Raw genomic sequence first — 18,798 nt, 5'->3', positions numbered from 1 at the left:
TGCTCTTTTTAACCTCTGGCCCTCGTTATCATGAGACCACCTCCTGAACTTCAGGAGGTGAGGCAGCGTATCACAACTGCGTGGCTTCCTGGCCAGGCTGGCCTTTCTCCTGATAAACCTGTTATTCTGCATTGAAGAGCTAGTTTCTTGTTGAAAGGGCAATTCTATTTCAATAAAAGAGCACTTAATCCTTTCTCGTTTGTCTTCTACTATCATTTAATCTTGATAAAACAGAATGTTAGAAAACTTCTGCTCGATCTTTTTTGGCTCCGTTTTTTTCCTAGACTCAATGGAATATGCATTACTGCTTTAGAATGTGAAAATCAAACTGTACCTACATATGATTTATTATTCCGAACAGAAGGATTGCATCTATCTATAAGATAGAAATGTGGTTAAAAATAGGATGTAATTGAAGTAAATTACAGGACAATAGTAGCCTTCAAACATCTAAAGAGATGGTGTGTTTTTCTTATTGTCAGTGTAAATGGTCTCTGGAGACCACCCTTTTACAGTGATTGTGCATGTCTAAGATTAAGCAAAGCCGTATGACCAGTGCTATCTCAGGAGGATGCTGAGTCATTAACTCATGTTTATTGCCTCTTGCCATCTTTAGATTATTGCAATTTATAGCTCAAAGGCCTTCTAGGCTGTTTATAAGTTAAAATTAGCTAAATTCTTCTGGATGCAAGTGATAAGTCACTCGGCATTTGTATATCATGGGACGTAAGTTCCTAGCAATGATGCCAGGCGGCCTCTAAGATTTTTTTCTTTCTGTACAAAGCCTAATTGTGGTTCTTGTCCCTAGTTGTACTGGATTCCTGTATTCTCTGTTTTGCTAATTTTGCTAATTTGCTATTTTGCTAACTGCATATGCTCTTAAAGAATTTACTGAAGTTAGAGATTATATTATTTATTAGGTATACAGTATCCACTTCGATGAGACTACATTAAAATGTTTGTATATTATCCTGGAGTCTTTAAGTCACATTTGGTGATGACCCAGGAACTTGTTTAAGTTCTACATGGTAAATGAACAGCCAGGTTAAGTAGCAGATACAGACTGTAGTACTGAGCATATGAACAGAATTGGACATAATTTACCATGGACCAAAGACAGGTGCACTAGGAGAAACAATGACTGAAAAAAGTTTCAAGAATCACGTTTTACCTTATCCTGTGGATTTTTTCTTTTACCAGTCTTATTGCTGCTGATAACAAATTCAATCCAGGCATTACTGGACTAAATGCTTATCGACTTCAGTGGAAGTCACATTTGCTTGTATAAGCTAGTATTGTGTGGTTCCCACTAAACGGGAAGTCAAACTATTTTTCCATGTTCATGCATTGTCTGAAGTGTTTAAATCACTATTAGCATCACAGTTAAATTTGGCCTTCCCATCATGCTGAAAGAGATTATATTAAAACACCTCTGGATGTAAATTATTTAAGATTTCGGTACCTTGCAATCACCTGAGAATTCTTCTCAAGCATACCTATGAATTAGTTCAGTGGTATTAGAGTAAAATTCCTTATTCTATGTATTCTATTGTTTTAGTTTAGTGAGTGTATAGCTCAGCCTATTTTGGTAAACAGAGAGGCTTCATCAGGAAAAGAAATAAGTCCTTTGAATATACTTACTGTTGAATTTATTTTAAACTGAGCTGCAAGGGCCTACATTTCTTAAACACTGATGCTACGTTCTAATTTCAAAATCAGTCATCTAGACTTCTGTATATGTTTTCCCATCTACACTTTTTCACACATACATTTTGCATGTGGAAAAGTGCTATGTTAATTTACAGGCTAACCTAATGACAGGGTTGGTGTTTAGATTTGAGAACACTCAGAAGCAGTTCCGCTTAAAATGGAAACCCTCTTATTTTTGTGTGTCTTGATTTAAACTGAAGTGCATAGACAAAATTATTTCAAACAGAGATTTTGCCTGGAGAATACGCAGAGTTTACTCATATATGCGTATACACATATGCAATTGTGATTTTATATGCAAAGATCATAGAGGATGCCCCTTGATTGTCGTAAATCAGCAATCCAAAAGACACCGGAATTGACTGGGTTTGAGCAACACGCAGTACAAGATATTCTTATTATCTCCAGAAGTTTTTGTTCATAACTGCAACCCAATGTGTCTGCCTATCATATTGTTCAGCAGCTTTCTGCAGGGCTAAACCAGGCTTCGATTTTGCACCTTGGTGTAAACAATAGGCGTTCCTTACCTAGTTTCAAATGTGACCAACTTTCACTATCACAAGATTAGCATTTGTGAGGATACTCCATTGTGTTTTGTGTTTGTGTTCCTTTCCTAACTCAAATAAGCTTAAAGGGAAAAAAACCTGTTAATGCTTAATATATTTTTCTCATATTAATATTGAAGGATAAACAAATGAAATATTTCAGCCTGTGTAAGACTTTTGTACTTCTAATGGCAAAGTCTTACAGTTAGTTATCTGCATATATTGCTAATTATCATAGTGCATTATTTTTTATTTCACTCATGGCAAAATATTATATTGTAGGGCACAGTTGTGGAAACTAAAATGCTACCAAGAAATCTGTACCAAGCAACGCTTGCATTCAAAGTATGCATCTAATGCTAAATGAACTTGAAGCAAGGGATAGAGAGTCAGGATGTACTTAAAGGATTGCTCACCGAAAAGTTGCATTATATTTATTTCAGAAAACTTAAACAACTTGCTCAGAGTGAAATGTTCTTCAACTTTCCAGCCTAATAATTATTTTATAAATATCAGAAGTGCTGTGCACTTAATTCTTTAGCTGAAGGCATTCTTTTCAGTTTCTGTACACTGCTTCGAGCTTGCTCCATTTAATCATTTTAAAAGCTTATTTGGTGTAAATTGAATTTAACACTGTAGTTGCAAGGGTGTTATGTAAAAAGTCCGAAAGATTTTCTGTAGCGTAGTGGCTGCTGGTACCAAGGATGGAGCTTCGGAAGGGGAGCAGCCGCTGCATCATCTTAAACTCTGCAGCACCCTCTCTTGACACGATACGGCAACGCCGTGAGCTTCCCCCCCTCACTCCTCGGGAATCTATCAAAATACATAACAGAGAAATCCATAGCTCCGCTACGTGTTACTTTTTAAAGATCTAGTTTATGTAGTAAAATCTCAATTTGCCGTATGTTTTGGGATTAGTTCTCCTTTTATTTTTATTTTTTCCCCTCCTACTGCCATTTTGGTCTATCAGCGGACCCAAAGCAGAAAGCTTCAGTCGTCTTAGGCTTTTTGTATTTTTTTTTTTCTTTGCTGTAGAGATCCTGAAGACTTTCCAAACTGCATATTTGGTGCTGTAGAAATGCAAATTGTCTGCTCTTTTGTAAACCTTTCAATTGTCAGACTGCTCTCTTTCAAAATAATAGAGGAGCCTGGAATCGCCCATGCTAAAATTAAGAATTTATAACTGTATGGAACAGATGTTTTCATAAACATTTGCTATAATTAATTTCAACTAGGGGATTGAAGGAACAAAGCAGTTTTTCCCTCTTCAAAACTTTATTGCCTTTTCCCCATACAGCTAACTCGGAAATCTTTGCTTTAATATTGTTAATGAAACAAATTTACTCTTATGTTTGGTTTTCATTGTGAAAAAGGAAAGCTTAATTTGAACAAGATACCGACCTTTGGAACAATGGACAGATAACGCTGAATTTCAAACATTGTGTGTAAAGGATTAAAATACAGAGCATAAGTCTTTAGGTGCTCATTTCTGAGACCACAACTCCGTGGTGTCAATTGTCAGAGATTCCTGCATATTAGAATAAATTTTATCCAGATCAGTTTGATGAATATCTATCTGTGGAGTAAATAGTATCAAAGAATTTTATGTTTGAAGAGTTGTGAACCTTGGTGTTACAAAAAGCAAAGGAGTCTCGTGGCATTATATATAGTTTTAATGCATAGTAAAATGCTTATTGTATGTTGATTACCCCTTTATACTCACAATAAAGGTCTGCAATCTGTTAAGCTTTTTTGTTGTTGTTGTTTGTATTATATGAGGAACACATTTTGACTAAAATCATTCTTCCATATTTGTATTGTCACTGGTTTTGGGGGGATATTGTTTGGAATGTATATAGTTTAGGACCAGAATTCTGGTGTTATTGTAAAGAAGAAAAAATATTTATACATTATTGTTCTGTTTTCACTAATTTCTGTATATTGTAGAAATACCATTTGAGAAAAAAAAATGTTTAAAGTTTTAAAATAAGCACAGCTTAATTGTTTTACACCTGAAAGAACCAGTGCAGCTGCAAGGATTTTTTTGAGCAAACTAGAATTCCTGACTGATCTGTCATCTATAAAGTGTGCAAAGAAAAATAGGTAGCTGTCATTAAAATTACATTTCAGCTTTCAATAACCATTTAATGAGTAGCGTAATTATATAAGTATGGTACCTCAAGTACTTCACTCAATAATTAAAAATAATCTCATCTTTAAAGTGAAAGCACTATAATTATTATTTGACTTAACCAGGACCACTGTTATGATCTCCAGTGGCACCTCAGATTGTTCAAAATGGTTTTGAAAGTATAAATTAAAATTGGATAAATCATTAAATTATTAAGCTTTAAATATGCTTAAAATGAATATAGCATGGAATTTGGAAGTCATGTTATAAGAATTGACAACCTTAGACTGCGAGCATATATTTGTGTTAAAATTTTCCTTGTCTCTAATCATAAAACACTGCATTAATGATCGAGTGTTTATATCAACCTGAACTTAAATTTTTACAACTGTTAAATAAATTTTGTTTTTTAACAACATTTTAACCTTTGATTAGGATACAAAGAAAATATTAAGCAGAGTGCAAACTCGTCGGCAGAGAGATCTATCTCCATTTTGACACTTGTAAGCAGGGGAATGCACAGTTTGATTTCCTAAGTGGGATCACTTTTATCACAAATTCCTAAACTGCCAGCCATAAAACCCTTTCATAGCTGACACAAGATTGGTAAATTGGTTAGCACTATATAAATATACATGTGTGCCCACACATAGACATGCATATGTGTGTATACATACGCAGAGAAATATGTATATATGTAAAGACATTTCTTCAGTATCAAAACATATTTTCAAAAGAAAAAAAATAGAGTTCAATTATTTTTAAAAGTAGGAGCATATCCATAGAGTAAGGGGATGTCACTCAAGCTTCTTGTCTTCGTAGACTTGCAGCTGGTTATGATAGTATCCCAGCCCTTCTCCCTAAGAAGTCCTGTGATGAATTTTTACATCTCACAGAAAACAGCTATTTTCAGAGAGGTGGTGAAGGAGATGAGTGAGAAATGGCTGATCCCTACATCATTCTTCACATGCTTTTTTACTCTTGTTGAGCACATGCTTAAGCTCAGAGTGCTCATTGTCCCTGGTGCATACCCGAAGCATCTTCCCGCTCCTGAACTGGAGCTCTGAAATGCTATCCATTTTCTTCTTACTGCCCGAAGTGGAAACTGTGAGCTGCACCTTGAAAAAGCTCTTCTTTGAGAAGATATTATATTATCAGTATAATAGGCTGTTAAAAATACAAAAATAGTGCACATATTTAAATTGGGCTTCTCCTTGTTAGAATTTCTACACATGGTTTTCAGATAGTCTTCAGCAAGTGTATTTGGCATCCTCCTTATTCTGGGTTCATCTATTTTATGTGCTATGTCTATAACCTCAGACACGTTCTTAAAAGAAAAGAGTTACTGCAAGTGACAAGCCTGTGTGTTCTGGGTGAATCTAGTACCCTAGTAAATGTACAATTTACAAATCCTTCTCCATGCATCTCTGAAATCTAAAGAAGCCAGCTGTTTTTTCTTTTTTGACTGGTTAGTAAAAGCATCAATTTCAAGTTACGCAAATTCTCTTGAAACAGCCTCCAGCTGTGCCCAGCAGTACTGGGTCCCAGCTACCCAAGTCCCAGCTCCCTTTAGCCCTTGGTCTCCATGCACAAGAACAGCCTTTACTAAAACAGGGCAATAGAACTGAATTCTTTCAGGAGAAAGTGTTCACTCCCAGGAGAGGGAGTTTCTCCAGTTAAATTAGCAGCAGGAAGGATATCCAGCTGATTTTCAGTCCCTTTGGAAGGATACTGCCTTATTTTATTATTGTATTAAAACCAGTGACTGCTCTAGTGCCAAAAGCTGGGTACCTTAGCCGTACTTACTGGTTGTTTCCCTTCTCTTTCCTCTGAAAGTGTGATAAGTTTTATTTTACCTTTTCTTTTCCCCTAGCTTTTGCATTTGAAGTTTGGAAACCTTTCCAGGAGGTGTGGGGCAGGGTTGGCAGAGCATGCTCTGTTTCTTCAACAGAGCCCTTCTTCCCATTTTTGAGTCTCAGAAAGGATCTAAAGATTAGGATAATACTGATTCAATTAGGATTTTTAAAGGAGACCACAAATTCTATTACCAGCATCATGAATCTTATATTGATAACTGTTCAGTATACATCCTAATTTTACCAGAAAGCTGGATCATTATCACTGAAGAAGATAAAAGTAATCTATCTGTTCTACTGGGAGTTCACCATACCTTTCAAAAGGAGGAATAACTGGAACTTGCCTGAGGAGAGGTGATCCAGGGCATGGATTCCTACAGCTTATTGTCATTAGTTAGTGAAGCACCTGTCCCATTTGTTCTCAAGTACTGCTGACTATGAAAACTTACCAGGATTTGCTAGAAAGCCTTTTGGATAAAAGTAGGTAAAATTTAGGGAATCTTCTTTTAAGTCAATGAGTACTTTGCACTTTGCTTTATCATTTTTATTGCTTTCAATGAAAGACATCTAAATCATCTTTCAAGATATCATAACAGACATATCTGTCTTAAAGGGGATGGAGCAAGAAAGCAACCACATAAATGCCCAGTCCACTAAATCCTGTTTTTGAGAGCTGAATGTACCTAGTCCTATCCAGTTTCGGTAGCTGCTGCTAATGATACAATGGAGCAGCAAAAGCAGCTCTCAAAAAAACCCCCCAACAATAACTTGTATGAATATGAAATTTATTAACAATGGGTGTACAATTAAGAATGCTAAAGTATTGTGGTGGTCAATTAAATAAGGGACATTATTGTCTTCTGAGAGAGTGCTTCAGAATAAAACAGGCTACACTTAGAGTAGTTTGTGAAGGACAGCTCAGTGGATGTAGCAGGCCCAGGATCCCACCAAATGTTCATTGTGGGATCCTGATGAAAGAACAACTTTTAACACCAAGATTCTGGTTTTCTTTGCAGAGTCCTGTTGACTCTTCAAGCAGGACAAATGGTTTAGTAGAAAGATGATTTTTTCATGATTAGAGATGATGGTTGCATTTTTTTAGTTCTTCTTAAACCTCATTTTTCGGAAAGGAAGAAGACAGCGTTGCCATTCTTGAAGAGAGTCCCAAAAGATATTTTTCAGCATAAGAACTTAGCATTGTGAATGAGTTTTCTTTTTCTGTCTGACTAGTGTGATAGGTGAATGCTTAGGAGTTGTCTAAGTATAAATAAAGTGCAGTAGTGTGTTCAGGACCCATTTTGATGTGCTGTGTCCCTATAAACAATTGCCCGGTATCACTGCACGTAGCCATATGGCTTTAGAAGAGACTGAACATAGTTCAGTCATTTTTCTAAGTGCTCAGGATCAGATGTGGAGATGGGTAATATATGAGAAAGTGTATTACTTAAAATTGTCCCAATATGGGAGACTATTTTCCAAGATACAAGAAAAAATGGAACAGATGGTTATTAATAATGGGAGGGTCGGCTCCTGGACGAAATATCTGGTGTTGTTAATTTAGTTAAATTTAGTAAACAAAAAGTGGTTTGATTAAGTAGGATTTCCATTTTCAAAATAAATTGAGAGCGCTAATTAGTGAAATCAACTGGACTGAGCGATTTTAGACTAAAATGCAGTAAAGGTTTGGGATTTATTTTAGACAAAGGTACAAAAGTTAATAAAAAAATGCATTCCAAATTAGATGAGAAAAAACACTTGGAAGGAAAGTTCTATGACAAAGTGGATGATTAAGTATTTTTTTAAGGAATGTCTGGAGTAAGCAAAGATCATGAAAGAAACAGAAAAACAGCTTGATCTGCAAAGAAGGCTACCTCCTGGATATCAGAAGGTGTGGGGTTATAGTGACAATTAGCAAAAGTTGTGCTGAATTAGATCGTAATAAGGGAATTTAAATTAACAAGAAAATATTACTTGACTATGTAAAGAAGCTTTCTGGGGAAGAAAGCTAGAACCATTGTGCAGTGCAAATGGACAAATGATACTAAATGTAATCCAGATATAGTCTCAACCAGAAAAGTTTTAATTTTCACTAAAAAAAATTTCAGGCAAAGGCCTGAAAATAAATAAATAAAATAAAAGGGAGCGTTGGGTAGATATTATAAATTAGCACATCTAATAAAGATTAAAGCATCTGACTTACAGGGTAAATGTCTTTCCAGAATACTGACAAATACTGCTGCATGGAACAATTTTTTTAGTCTTTTAGTTCATGGCTGACAGCATATATTTGAAGGAGGGGAAATGCAGTACCTGTACTTGGATTAAGAGGAAAAATGTGATAGCGAAGCAGCTATATAGGTTGACTATTATCTGTGCAGGGCTTTAGAAAAGTTTTTAAGGAAGAAGTAAGAGAGAAAAGAACAGTGAATGGCATAACTTTTAGTGCACATTTTTTGTTAAACAGGAGATTGTGCCCAGCTAACCTGCTAGCCTTTCAAAATATACATTAAGGAAATACGTTGTCTATCTGGACCTCAGTAAACCCCCTGATGTAGTGCTACAGGAGATGTTATGAAATAGAAAGGATGGGGATTAGTGAAGTATAGTAATTATGAGATGACTAGAGAAATGCGTATTTTAATGAAAGAATTATTTTTAATGCAGTTTGTGGTGGAACTGATCTTATCCAATATTTTCATTTGTTGTCTGGCCACAAAGTGAGAGAGACTGCATTGGTGGACTTTTATGAAGGAAAAATATTAGAAGGTAATATCCAGTGCAAACACAAATAGAGTACTCAGGTAGGACTGATCCTTTCTGAGGAAAAGAGGACTAGAAACAGCATGAAATAGTGTGAAATACAGTATTGTACTAGCAATAATTTGTACTGTAAACAGCAGACTTCTTTTTGTAAATAAAAATGGGAGAGTAAGCGTGTAGGAGGTGGTGCAAACTGCAAGGTGGTGTGTCGTGACTATAGACTGTATTGAGCAAGATTTTTTTGATAGAAAAGAAAACCACTGTCCAAAGAATCAACTGATTAAACTTTTAGTATGCTGTCTACAGCTCCTGTCCCTTCTTTTTCATTTGTAAGAAGGACTGATTTAAACAAAACAAGGAATACAGAGCCTCATTTAGGAAAAAGACTGAAAGAACTTGATTTCAGTAAGCAGAACAGAGGACACAAAGGTGCGCAATGCTATCTGTAAATGAATTAAGGAGAATACACAGGGACATAGAAGAATTATCAAGCTAAATGACAGGTTGCGTAAGAATAAATAGTATAAAACAGGACATGAATAAATTTGCTTTGAAAAATAGGTGATTCTTTCTGGCTTTTAACAGTCCTTCGATAAAAGTAGTTATTATAGAGAGGAAGGTTTCCTTGTAATCCTTGGTTTCTATAAACGTCACTGTTCTATGTATAAACAGCCCACAGGATGTAAAACAAGATGTTTTGCAGACATGTTACTTAGGTAGTTTCAGAGAAGCTTTGAACTTGTGTTATGACAAAAAATATCTGGTATACAATCAACTCAATTCTTCACAAAATAGATGAACTTTTACATTCTTTGACTTAATGTTAGTAAAATCAAACTCATCGATTTATATGGTATACCTCTGTAACCTTATACTAGTAAAATTGTGTTTAATAAGTTGAGAAGGGCCTTAATCAAAACTTTAAGTGAAATTAAAGCTCAGATTTTCAGAACATTCAGACTCCAAATTGAACATGGAGGCTAGTTGTCTCTCTTGCCAGCTGTAAGAATGTGAAGATATAAAGTTGAGACTTGTCTATGTAAGTTTTGTCCTAAACTAACCATATATGGTAAAATCAATTGCAATTCTCAATCGATATTGTGTTATTTATTATAAGGGTTTGTCTTATAACAAAGGAGTTTTCTTTTATTTTTGTGTTAGGAGGATCAAATGAAAATGGAAGCACACACCACACCTCAGATTCTGATGGAACATTTATTTCTTACAGGTTGGTAATTTTTTGTATTTATTTTCTAATTTTAAAAAGTTTGAATATAATAAACAGCATAATCTATTTAAAGCAAAAGAACAGGTCTGTATATTTTAAGAGTATTGTACAATCTAAATTGCGACACTCAGTAGACTAAAGGACATGAAGGGTTTAATTAAGGAATGATCTGAAAAGTTGTTTTCTGGATTATTATTTTTTTGAGAAAGCTTTTCAAAATGCTTAACTAATGAAAGTACAGGATGTTTGTAAGCCTAAATATTTTTAAGGTTGTTTTGTTGTTTTTTTTTTTCTCCAAAGTAAGCCATAAAGTTGAAATTCGCACCTAAACGCACTGCAGCTAACCTAAATGTTGTTGAAATATTTAACTCGCCAGGGATCACCTTTCTGATCTCCTCCAAAGTAACTGGATCTATGGACCACATGGAACTCTATTCGCTCATTATTTCAGGTCAAAAACCAAAGCCAGAATTTGTTAAATTTGAGGTTTTCTGGCAGGAAAATAATATTTCGATTCTGTTGGTAGTAAACACCAGTTAAAGAAAAATGATGCTGCGCTACTTCTTGCAGCACTGTCACTGAGCTGGAGTCTTGCTTGGGTACGTACCAGAGGGTGTCTTGTACTTGAAAGCACAGAAGGGTGATCAGCAGATGTGTAGTTTCATCTTTCAGCCAGCAAAATACTGCCTCTGCTACAAATGCTAAATCTTTGTCCTTGTGACTGGTAAATTAATAGTAAGATTTGTGCTCACCAGAATGACTGCATCTGATTTTGATGCTTAAGTATGGCAAAACAAAACAAGCTTACCACATGATTGTTTTGGATTCATTTAGTGAACTATGATGGATGGCATCTTTTTCATTTTTTATTCGTTGTCCACTGGAGTCTGTACTTCAAAGAGGTGTAGGCAGGCCGGCAGTAGAAACCTGCCTGTTTGCCCTGTCCTGGTTGCAGCCGGCTGGGTGGGGAACATTCCACCGTCTTGCAGGCAGTGAGCTGTGCTGGGCATGAGGAGCCTTCAGGTGCGGGGTGGCAGGGAGGGACACAACGCCTGGAGAACCTGTTGCAGGCTGGAGACTGAGAGATTGCTGAGAAGAGCAGGGAGCAAACAGCCTGGTCCTGAGGACATTGAAAAGAAAGACTTTTCATAAGGACCTAGAGAGAACAGCGAAGAGCTTGTTGCGATTAAAACACCCAGAGGAAGCTTCTGGACTGAGAGCAAGGCTGGGAAGAAAAGGTGTGCCTGCAGGGACACAGTGGGACAGGGGAGGATTGATTTACAAATCCTTCCAATTTTCTGTATTCTAGTAAGTCTGCTCTAATGAAACCTACTTTGTGATGACATAAAACCCTTCGAGGGTGGTTAGCGTGTTCACTTTGAGAAAAATACGTTAGCAGATCCATTTCAGGGTTCTGCCTGACTCGATTTCTTGTCATATTTGTGTTCTTTAATGTATGCAACATACCATCTAAGTTAAAAGAAGGGCTCAAAAATACCACCCAGAATAATCTTCATGTTTTTTAGGCGAGGAGCATATGGAGATACAGAGACCATGAAGCAGTCTCTGAAAAATAGGCAAGATAGAATTTAGCCAGATCAGCAAAACGAAGGAGTTGAGAGCTCACTCTGCCATTAATTCCAGGACACTTATACCTGAAAGTCATTAACTCAAGAGCCCCACCTGTTGTATCTGCCAAGGTAAAACTTGAAGAAGAAGCCAGCTTCAGCTGGGCTCTAATTCCACAAGAGTGTAAGCTGGGGTCTGACCCTTTCTTCCTACCCCTTCTCCACTCATCCAGTGGCACTCATCTCTCAATGAGCCAATCCAGGGTGCTAAACTAGCCCAGCCTGAACTGTAGGAAATCCTCAGCCATCTTTAATGTTCCACAAATAAGAGGAGGTTAAAGCTGGCCTTTGTATCCCCATATTCCTTAGTCCAAAGTGCATATAATAAATACGACGTTGGCTACGACTTCCACTGAATAATAATCGTATCCTGTCAAAGAGGATTACAGCCCAACTTACAAAACTGAAGTTAATTAATATTTTAAAAGCAGTCCCATATACCACTGCCAGAGTATTATTGTTATAATTAGAGGCAAGATGATGAAGCAAGATAGTGCCGTGTATATATGTCTCTGTGTATATACACATACGTATATAAAAGAAACCTCTGACTTTTAATGGTTGGCAAGCTAGCACTGTTATTAAGTAGTATTACAATGTTTAAGGTATGAAATGAATATTTTCTGCTCAGTGGCAAGTAAGTCCCATCATACAATGAGACTGACTGTAAATTTGCTAGTTGGGTTGAATATTGTGTTGATAGTTACAGTTCTGTGCTGCATGTTAAATAAAAATGAGCAGCTAATACCTTATGAAAGATGAAAAGTGAATCTTAAACTACCTTGAAAGGTAACGATGGTAAATGGTTGTTATTTCTTTAAGGACTCATTAGAGATTTGGACTTATTTTAGGATACTGTCAATGAATATTGTTTCAGTAAGTTAGTAACTTGATAAAACTGATGATAGTCTTTTTTACCCGATGTGTTTCAGTCTATTGTATTTAAAACAGACTGGCTAGTGAATTTTAGCCCTAAAAGAGGCAAATGCATCTTTGGATCATGGTAGATGCCATGCTTGCAGAAGGCTAATACATGCAAAATTCTACTGGAAATTTTTACTGAAACAAAAGCTGCTTAATGTTTTATCAGTGGCAGTCTCTTTACAATCTATTTAGGAGAAGAGGCAACTCCAAATGTTTAAAAATATTTGAATGTGAATGTGTTTTGCTATTGAAGTGCTCTTAAGAGTATATTGTTTTTACCACAATAAAATCAACGGGGGGCGGGGGGGTGGTGTGTTACTCGATTCCAACACTTTTTATTTTAAAGGACAATTTTACACTATCCAGTACAAGACTCCAAGTGTGTGTGTATGTAATAATAAAGGATGTCAGATCATTATCCTTTGATATATTTATAATGCTCCAGAACTATTTGTGTGGGTTTATTTTTAATATGATGGTGTCACCTTAGAGTTTGTGGCTCTTGCTTGTGTTGATCACAGCACAAATTTAATGCTGCTTATGTTCACATAGTGAGCATTTCCCTTTAGGTCATAAAGTTTGTAAGTAATGTGAGTGAAAAGCACATGTGACTGGCGCATATTTCTAAATATTCTGTGAGCTTGTGAATGCGTCCTGTCAGGTCACAGAGAATTTTCTAGTTGGTCTTCAGGCTATGATGGAAGTATTCTTTGTGTACTTGAGAAGAAGCTTTACTAACAAGAAACTATGAAAATTATTTCCTAGAACTATGTCACCAAAATTTGAAGTTCACTATTAGAAAAATTTGAACAAGGATTTAGACATATAGTAACTGTCATCTTTAAAACATAAGAAACTTGAGGAAAATATTTGAGCTCTGCTCTACTTTATAATTTTCTTGCTGTGGTTAAAGCCTTTTCTGGATGTGCAAATTGGCCGGACTTCACTAAAAAGAAAAGAAAAGTAGGTGTGGGTCTCTAGCTTCAGTATCTGCAATGCAGTGCCACTGGAAAGTAGAAATACTGTCTTTCTCCTGCCTTCCCAAGGGCAGCTGACCTTCTCCTCGCCAAAGAGGTGAACCCCTTGCCAGCACATATGACTACAGACTATTACATTAATCTGTTTAGCCTCAGTACCAGCTGCTTGCATGTTTTTAATTATCTTATTAGATGGTATAACAGTGACCTATGAAATAAAATGAAGGTGAGTATTTTTTAACTTTATTTTACAGGCTATTTTTCTAAATATACTTTAATGACCTAATTATGACTTTTAGGGAGAGCCATTGATGCAGACATTCAATTTGGCTGATAGAATCTAACATCTCAAGGACACTTATTTTCTTCCAAGGTGGATTCATACATTAATACTGCGTCTAATAAAAATATAGCCTAAAAAAAGCTCACTTTTCATACTTGTGTTGTTAACTTACTTTATGATTCAGAGACCCATGACTACTATGCTGGATAATTTCTTAATACATCTCTGCACTTGTATATAAGTTTAATTTCTACCCCATGTATCAAGATAAAGTTCTTTCCTGTGTGGCTTAAACTCCATGACAAGTGATGATTGCTCAAAGTTGTGGGTTGTGTAGACAATGTATATTCTTCTTTCTGCTGATATTTCAAATAGGCAGAAAATCTAGTGTAAGAAAGATTTTCTTATTCCATTTTCTTCCCCTGACTTCTCACAGATTCTGCTTACCAGATGTTTTCTTTCTTACTGCAAAAAGGCAATGTGGTCCTGCTGGCTGAGGCATGTTTCTTGTGTGCCAGCCAACAACCACAGGACTGATACTGAGCATACAGAAGAAGGACGGCAAGGGGTGCAAGCTGTTCCTCCCTGTTTCTACCCCCTCCCAAAAGTGGATAGTGAAACTAGTTTAATTCCTGTTTGACCTATGGCTTTTCTTGGCAGCTGAGCCAGAAATGGCTACATAGCCTCTGTCCTTACATGTTAAATGTAGTGTGAAAATGTAGGCAACTTGTATACCTCCACCTTGTGGAAAACTCTTGTTTTAATCCATTAGGAAACAGCCCATTCCCATCTACACAAGTCTATTTAGTGTTGTTCATACACAGGTGGTGTTTCTTTATTGTTTTACTTTTAAGCCACCCCTGTGCAATTATAACCTATTTTTCCTAACTTTGTCCACTATGTGTACACACATAATCAAGAGCTGTAAAGAACAAGCTTGTTTCTATTGGGGTTTTCAAATATTTCGAGATATAAAAATTTGGGAGTAGAAGATGAAGCAGTGAAGTGGCACTGCGCCTCTGCTCTGCAAGGAGAATTCTCAGCGCTGGCATCCCTCCTTTTTTTCCACAAGGAAGCAGTAAAGCTGGCATCCATGTTTGTTTTGTCTTACCTAGAACCATTTGCTAGACACCAGCTTGGTTGATGCCATTTATGTGCAGAGAGGCCTTTTCACTACAAGTTAATTTTGTCTGAGGGCCTGTAAACTCTCTCCTTGAATTTTGTTATTCTTTTGAAAGATTACGTGCTTATAGTCTTTCTCTGGATGTAGTAGTCTCTGCCAGTACTCTCATTTTGTCCCTGTTTGTGAAGAAGTTAGCAACTCCATCTTGCAAATCTCATATTTCCAGCAAGAGAAGGTGACTCTCTGCACTGATCACAGGTTTCCTCCAACAGTTTTTTTTCTCCAAATCCAAGATCACTGTCACACCAACTGAGAGCTTAGAAGATTTCTGATTTTCTCTGGATTCTTTCAAAATTACTTTCCTTTCTTTTCCTGTTTAAGGACCCTTATATACTTTCCACTCCATCTTGTCAAACTTCTTTTATTGACTTCTTCCTTCCACAGCTGATCCACTCTGCACTCCTTGCCTGGTGTCCTAAGGAATTTATGAAGGATGTCATAAGACAAGAAAGAAAAAGTTGTTACTGAGGAACTGAAATCCTATATGCAGTATACTTTTTCTAAGATCTACACGTTTCAACAGATATAAATTGTGGATTTTTTTGAACCTTTCCTGTGAAAGTTATGTTACTTTCTAAAGAGGTGGAAACAGTAATATAGGCTTGCTTTCTGTTTGTATGCGGTGTGATCCCTTAGAAAATAGGGGAAAGCAAATTTAACAAATTTACTTAAAGCCTGAGATGCTCTGAACAGAGAATCAGAAAGGAAGGATTGAGTGCTAGCATCTTTTATTGGCAGAATGCTTCTTGACAGATTGGTAGCAAAAAGGAAAAAGTTAGTACATGACGGGAGACTATGGAAGGGAGAATGGTAGTTTAGGAAGCGAACATTTTGGTTTACGCTTGATTTATTCTGTTGTACATGAAAATTAGCATGTGTACCACTGACGCCATATTCAGCTGATGTCATATTTTCCTTTACTAATGTTTTAAGTGTTTTTCATTATGGATTTCCTTTACTTTTGCACTTTCAATAATCTTTGAACAATCATGGCAGCTGGGAGAGGTGACTGAGGACTGGAGGGAAGCAAAAGTCACTCCTATCTTCAAGAAAGTTAAGAAGGAGGACCCAGCAAACTGGTCGGCCTCACCTTGATCCCTGGGAAGGTTATGAGGCAGCTGATCCTGGGACCTGTTTCCACGCACATGAAGGACAAGAAGGTTCATCAGGAGTAGTCAGCATGGCTTCACGAAGGGGTGCTTGGCCAACTTGATAATCTTCTATGATGAAATGACTGGCCTAGTAGATGAGGGAAGAGCAGTGGATGTTGTCAACCTGGACTTCAGGAAGGCCTTTGACACTGTCTGCCATAAGATCCTCATAGACAAGCTGTTGATGTATGGGCTGGATAAGCAGGCAGTGAGGTGGGCTGAAAAATGGCTCAGAGGGTTACGATTAGTGGCACGAAGTCTAGACAGCTGGTAACTAGTGGTGTACCCCAGGTGTCAATACTAGGTCCAGCTTTGTTTAACATCTTCATTAATGATTTTGATGATGGGGCAGAGTGTACCCTCAGCAAGTTTGCAGGTAACACAAAACTGAGAGGTGGCTGATACACTAGATGGTTGTGCTGCCATCCAGAGAGACCTTGACAGGCTGGAGAAATGGGCTGACAGGAACCTCATGAAGTTCAACACAGAGAACTGCAAAGTCCTGCACCTGGGGAGGAAGAGCCCCAGGCACCAATATCTGCTGGGCGCTGGAAAGCAGCTTGGCAGAAAAGGACCTGGGGGTCCTGGTGGGCATCGAGTTGAACATGAGCCAGCAATGTACCCTTGCAGCAAAGAAGGCTAGTAGGATTCTGGGGTGTATTAGGAGGAGTGTTGCCAGCAGGTCAGGGTAGGTGATCCTTCCCCTCTACTCCACACCTGGAGTACTGTGTCCAGTTCTGGGCTCCCCAGTACAAGAGAGAGATGGAGCTACTGGAGGGAGTCCAGAGAAGGGCCACAAAGATGATGAAGGGACTGGAGCATTGCTCCTATGAGGGAAGGCTGAGGACTAGGACTGTTCAGCCTGTAGAAAAGAAGGATCAGGGTGGATCTTATCAAAGTCTATAAATATCTGAACAGAGGGTATAGAGGAGACAGAGCCAGGCTCTTTCCAGTGGTGTCCAACAACAAGTCCAGAAGCAATGGGCACAAACTGAAACAGAGGAGGCTCCATTTGAACATCAGGAAATGTTTTTTTACTGTAAGGGTGACTGAGCACTGGCACAGGTTGCCCAGAGAGCTTGTGGCATCGCTCTCCTTGGAGGTATTCAAAAGCTGTCTGGATAATTAATTGTAGGTAGCCCTGCTTGAGCAGGGGGGTTGGACCACATGACCTGCAGAGGTCCCATCCAACCTCAACCATTTTGTGATTCTGTAAACCCTATTATTCAAAATCCTAAAAATTGAATTAGTTTGTTCTAAATCAGAAGGAGGAAACACCTGTGGCAAGAGCAGAAGAAAGAATGTCTGTATCAGTGAAAAGCATGATTTTCTAAGCAAAGATTCAGTGCTAGGGTGAATGGCATGAGCAGCATAGCATTTGAGATCAGGAATGTCAGGTTACAGAAAATTCAGAAGTATTTTGTTCTTTCTTCCTTTTTTTTAGAATGAATATTTTCCTTTTTTGTAAGCACCGTTAGTCCTTTCATAAACTTGACAAAAAAGAAAGGAACCCAACGGGATTGCTTTTGTGATATTCAGGAGAAAAAAGGCCCCCAAACCTTTCACCTTGGACAGGCCCCCAAACCTTTCACGATTCTTCCTTCTAACACCATATCTGGCAATAATGAAGTTGAAATATTTATTAAAAGTTCTGAAGGTCAGTCAGTCTAAGTAATGCAATGAACTTCATCATTGTCATTCATTTAAAACTCAGAACTTGTATCACCTTTGCAGGAACGTGACTAACACTGACAGGTGAATGGCACCATACTTTCCTTGGTGCTAAAGATCTTAAACATACTGGCATTAGCTTCTAGTCCATGGGATGCGCAGTGACATAAAGCAAGAACATCTGCCACAGAACTGGGAGTGAGTTGTTGGCTGAGTTTAGCAGCAAGAGAACCTGGAGAGGATCAGTTCTTTGCTCAGTACTAGCTCAGTGCCGTCAGTGGGATTTTAAATGGAAGAGTTGTGTGCTACACCTTTGTAACAGAACTATTGAAGGTTAAACCAGATGGCTTGATTTTCTTACACTCTGTTCAAAATGCATCTGGTCAGTGATTTCATTTTGTTTTTTTTTTAAAAACACCATGACCTAGAACTGTATGTAAAACTTGAATACAAGATGGCAGGTTTGAGGAATTTCAGTTTTTAATCCAAAGAAGCTTGAAGACAAAAGCTGTCTCAAAATAATGTACAATTGAAATAAATGTAAAGAGCAAAGACTTGCTTTTAGAAGACTACGTGGTTTTTAACGATGGTAATAAAAGCTAGTCAGTTCAAGAGATTAAAGTTATATAATGAAATCACTCATTTTCCTATGTTGTTGCATGCAAAATAGATGGATTTACAAAGTTAAGATGGAATTAACAATATTAAGTAGAATTTTGCATTCGTCACCCTGCACATCATAAAATCATCC

At 37.4% G+C, this 18,798-nt stretch overlaps 1 protein-coding gene across 2 annotated transcripts in view; it reads left to right on the top strand.

The window, feature by feature from the left end:
• The window catches only part of TBC1D5 (TBC1 domain family, member 5), a 298,599-nt gene that overhangs the window by 121,694 nt on the left and 158,107 nt on the right, over window positions 1-18,798 (top strand). For both annotated transcript variants that reach the window (XM_009329508.1, XM_009329507.1), the window contains exon 3: window positions 10,164-10,230. In XM_009329508.1, coding sequence (XP_009327783.1) covers window positions 10,164-10,230 — 67 coding nt within the window. The remainder of the gene's footprint in view (window positions 1-10,163; window positions 10,231-18,798) is intronic.

The sequence above is a fragment of the Pygoscelis adeliae genome, unplaced genomic scaffold (assembly GCF_000699105.1).
Source record: "Pygoscelis adeliae isolate BGI_AS28 unplaced genomic scaffold, ASM69910v1 Scaffold8, whole genome shotgun sequence".
Lineage (NCBI taxonomy): Eukaryota > Metazoa > Chordata > Aves > Sphenisciformes > Spheniscidae > Pygoscelis > Pygoscelis adeliae.
This window is presented reverse-complemented; position numbering and strand designations above follow the sequence as displayed.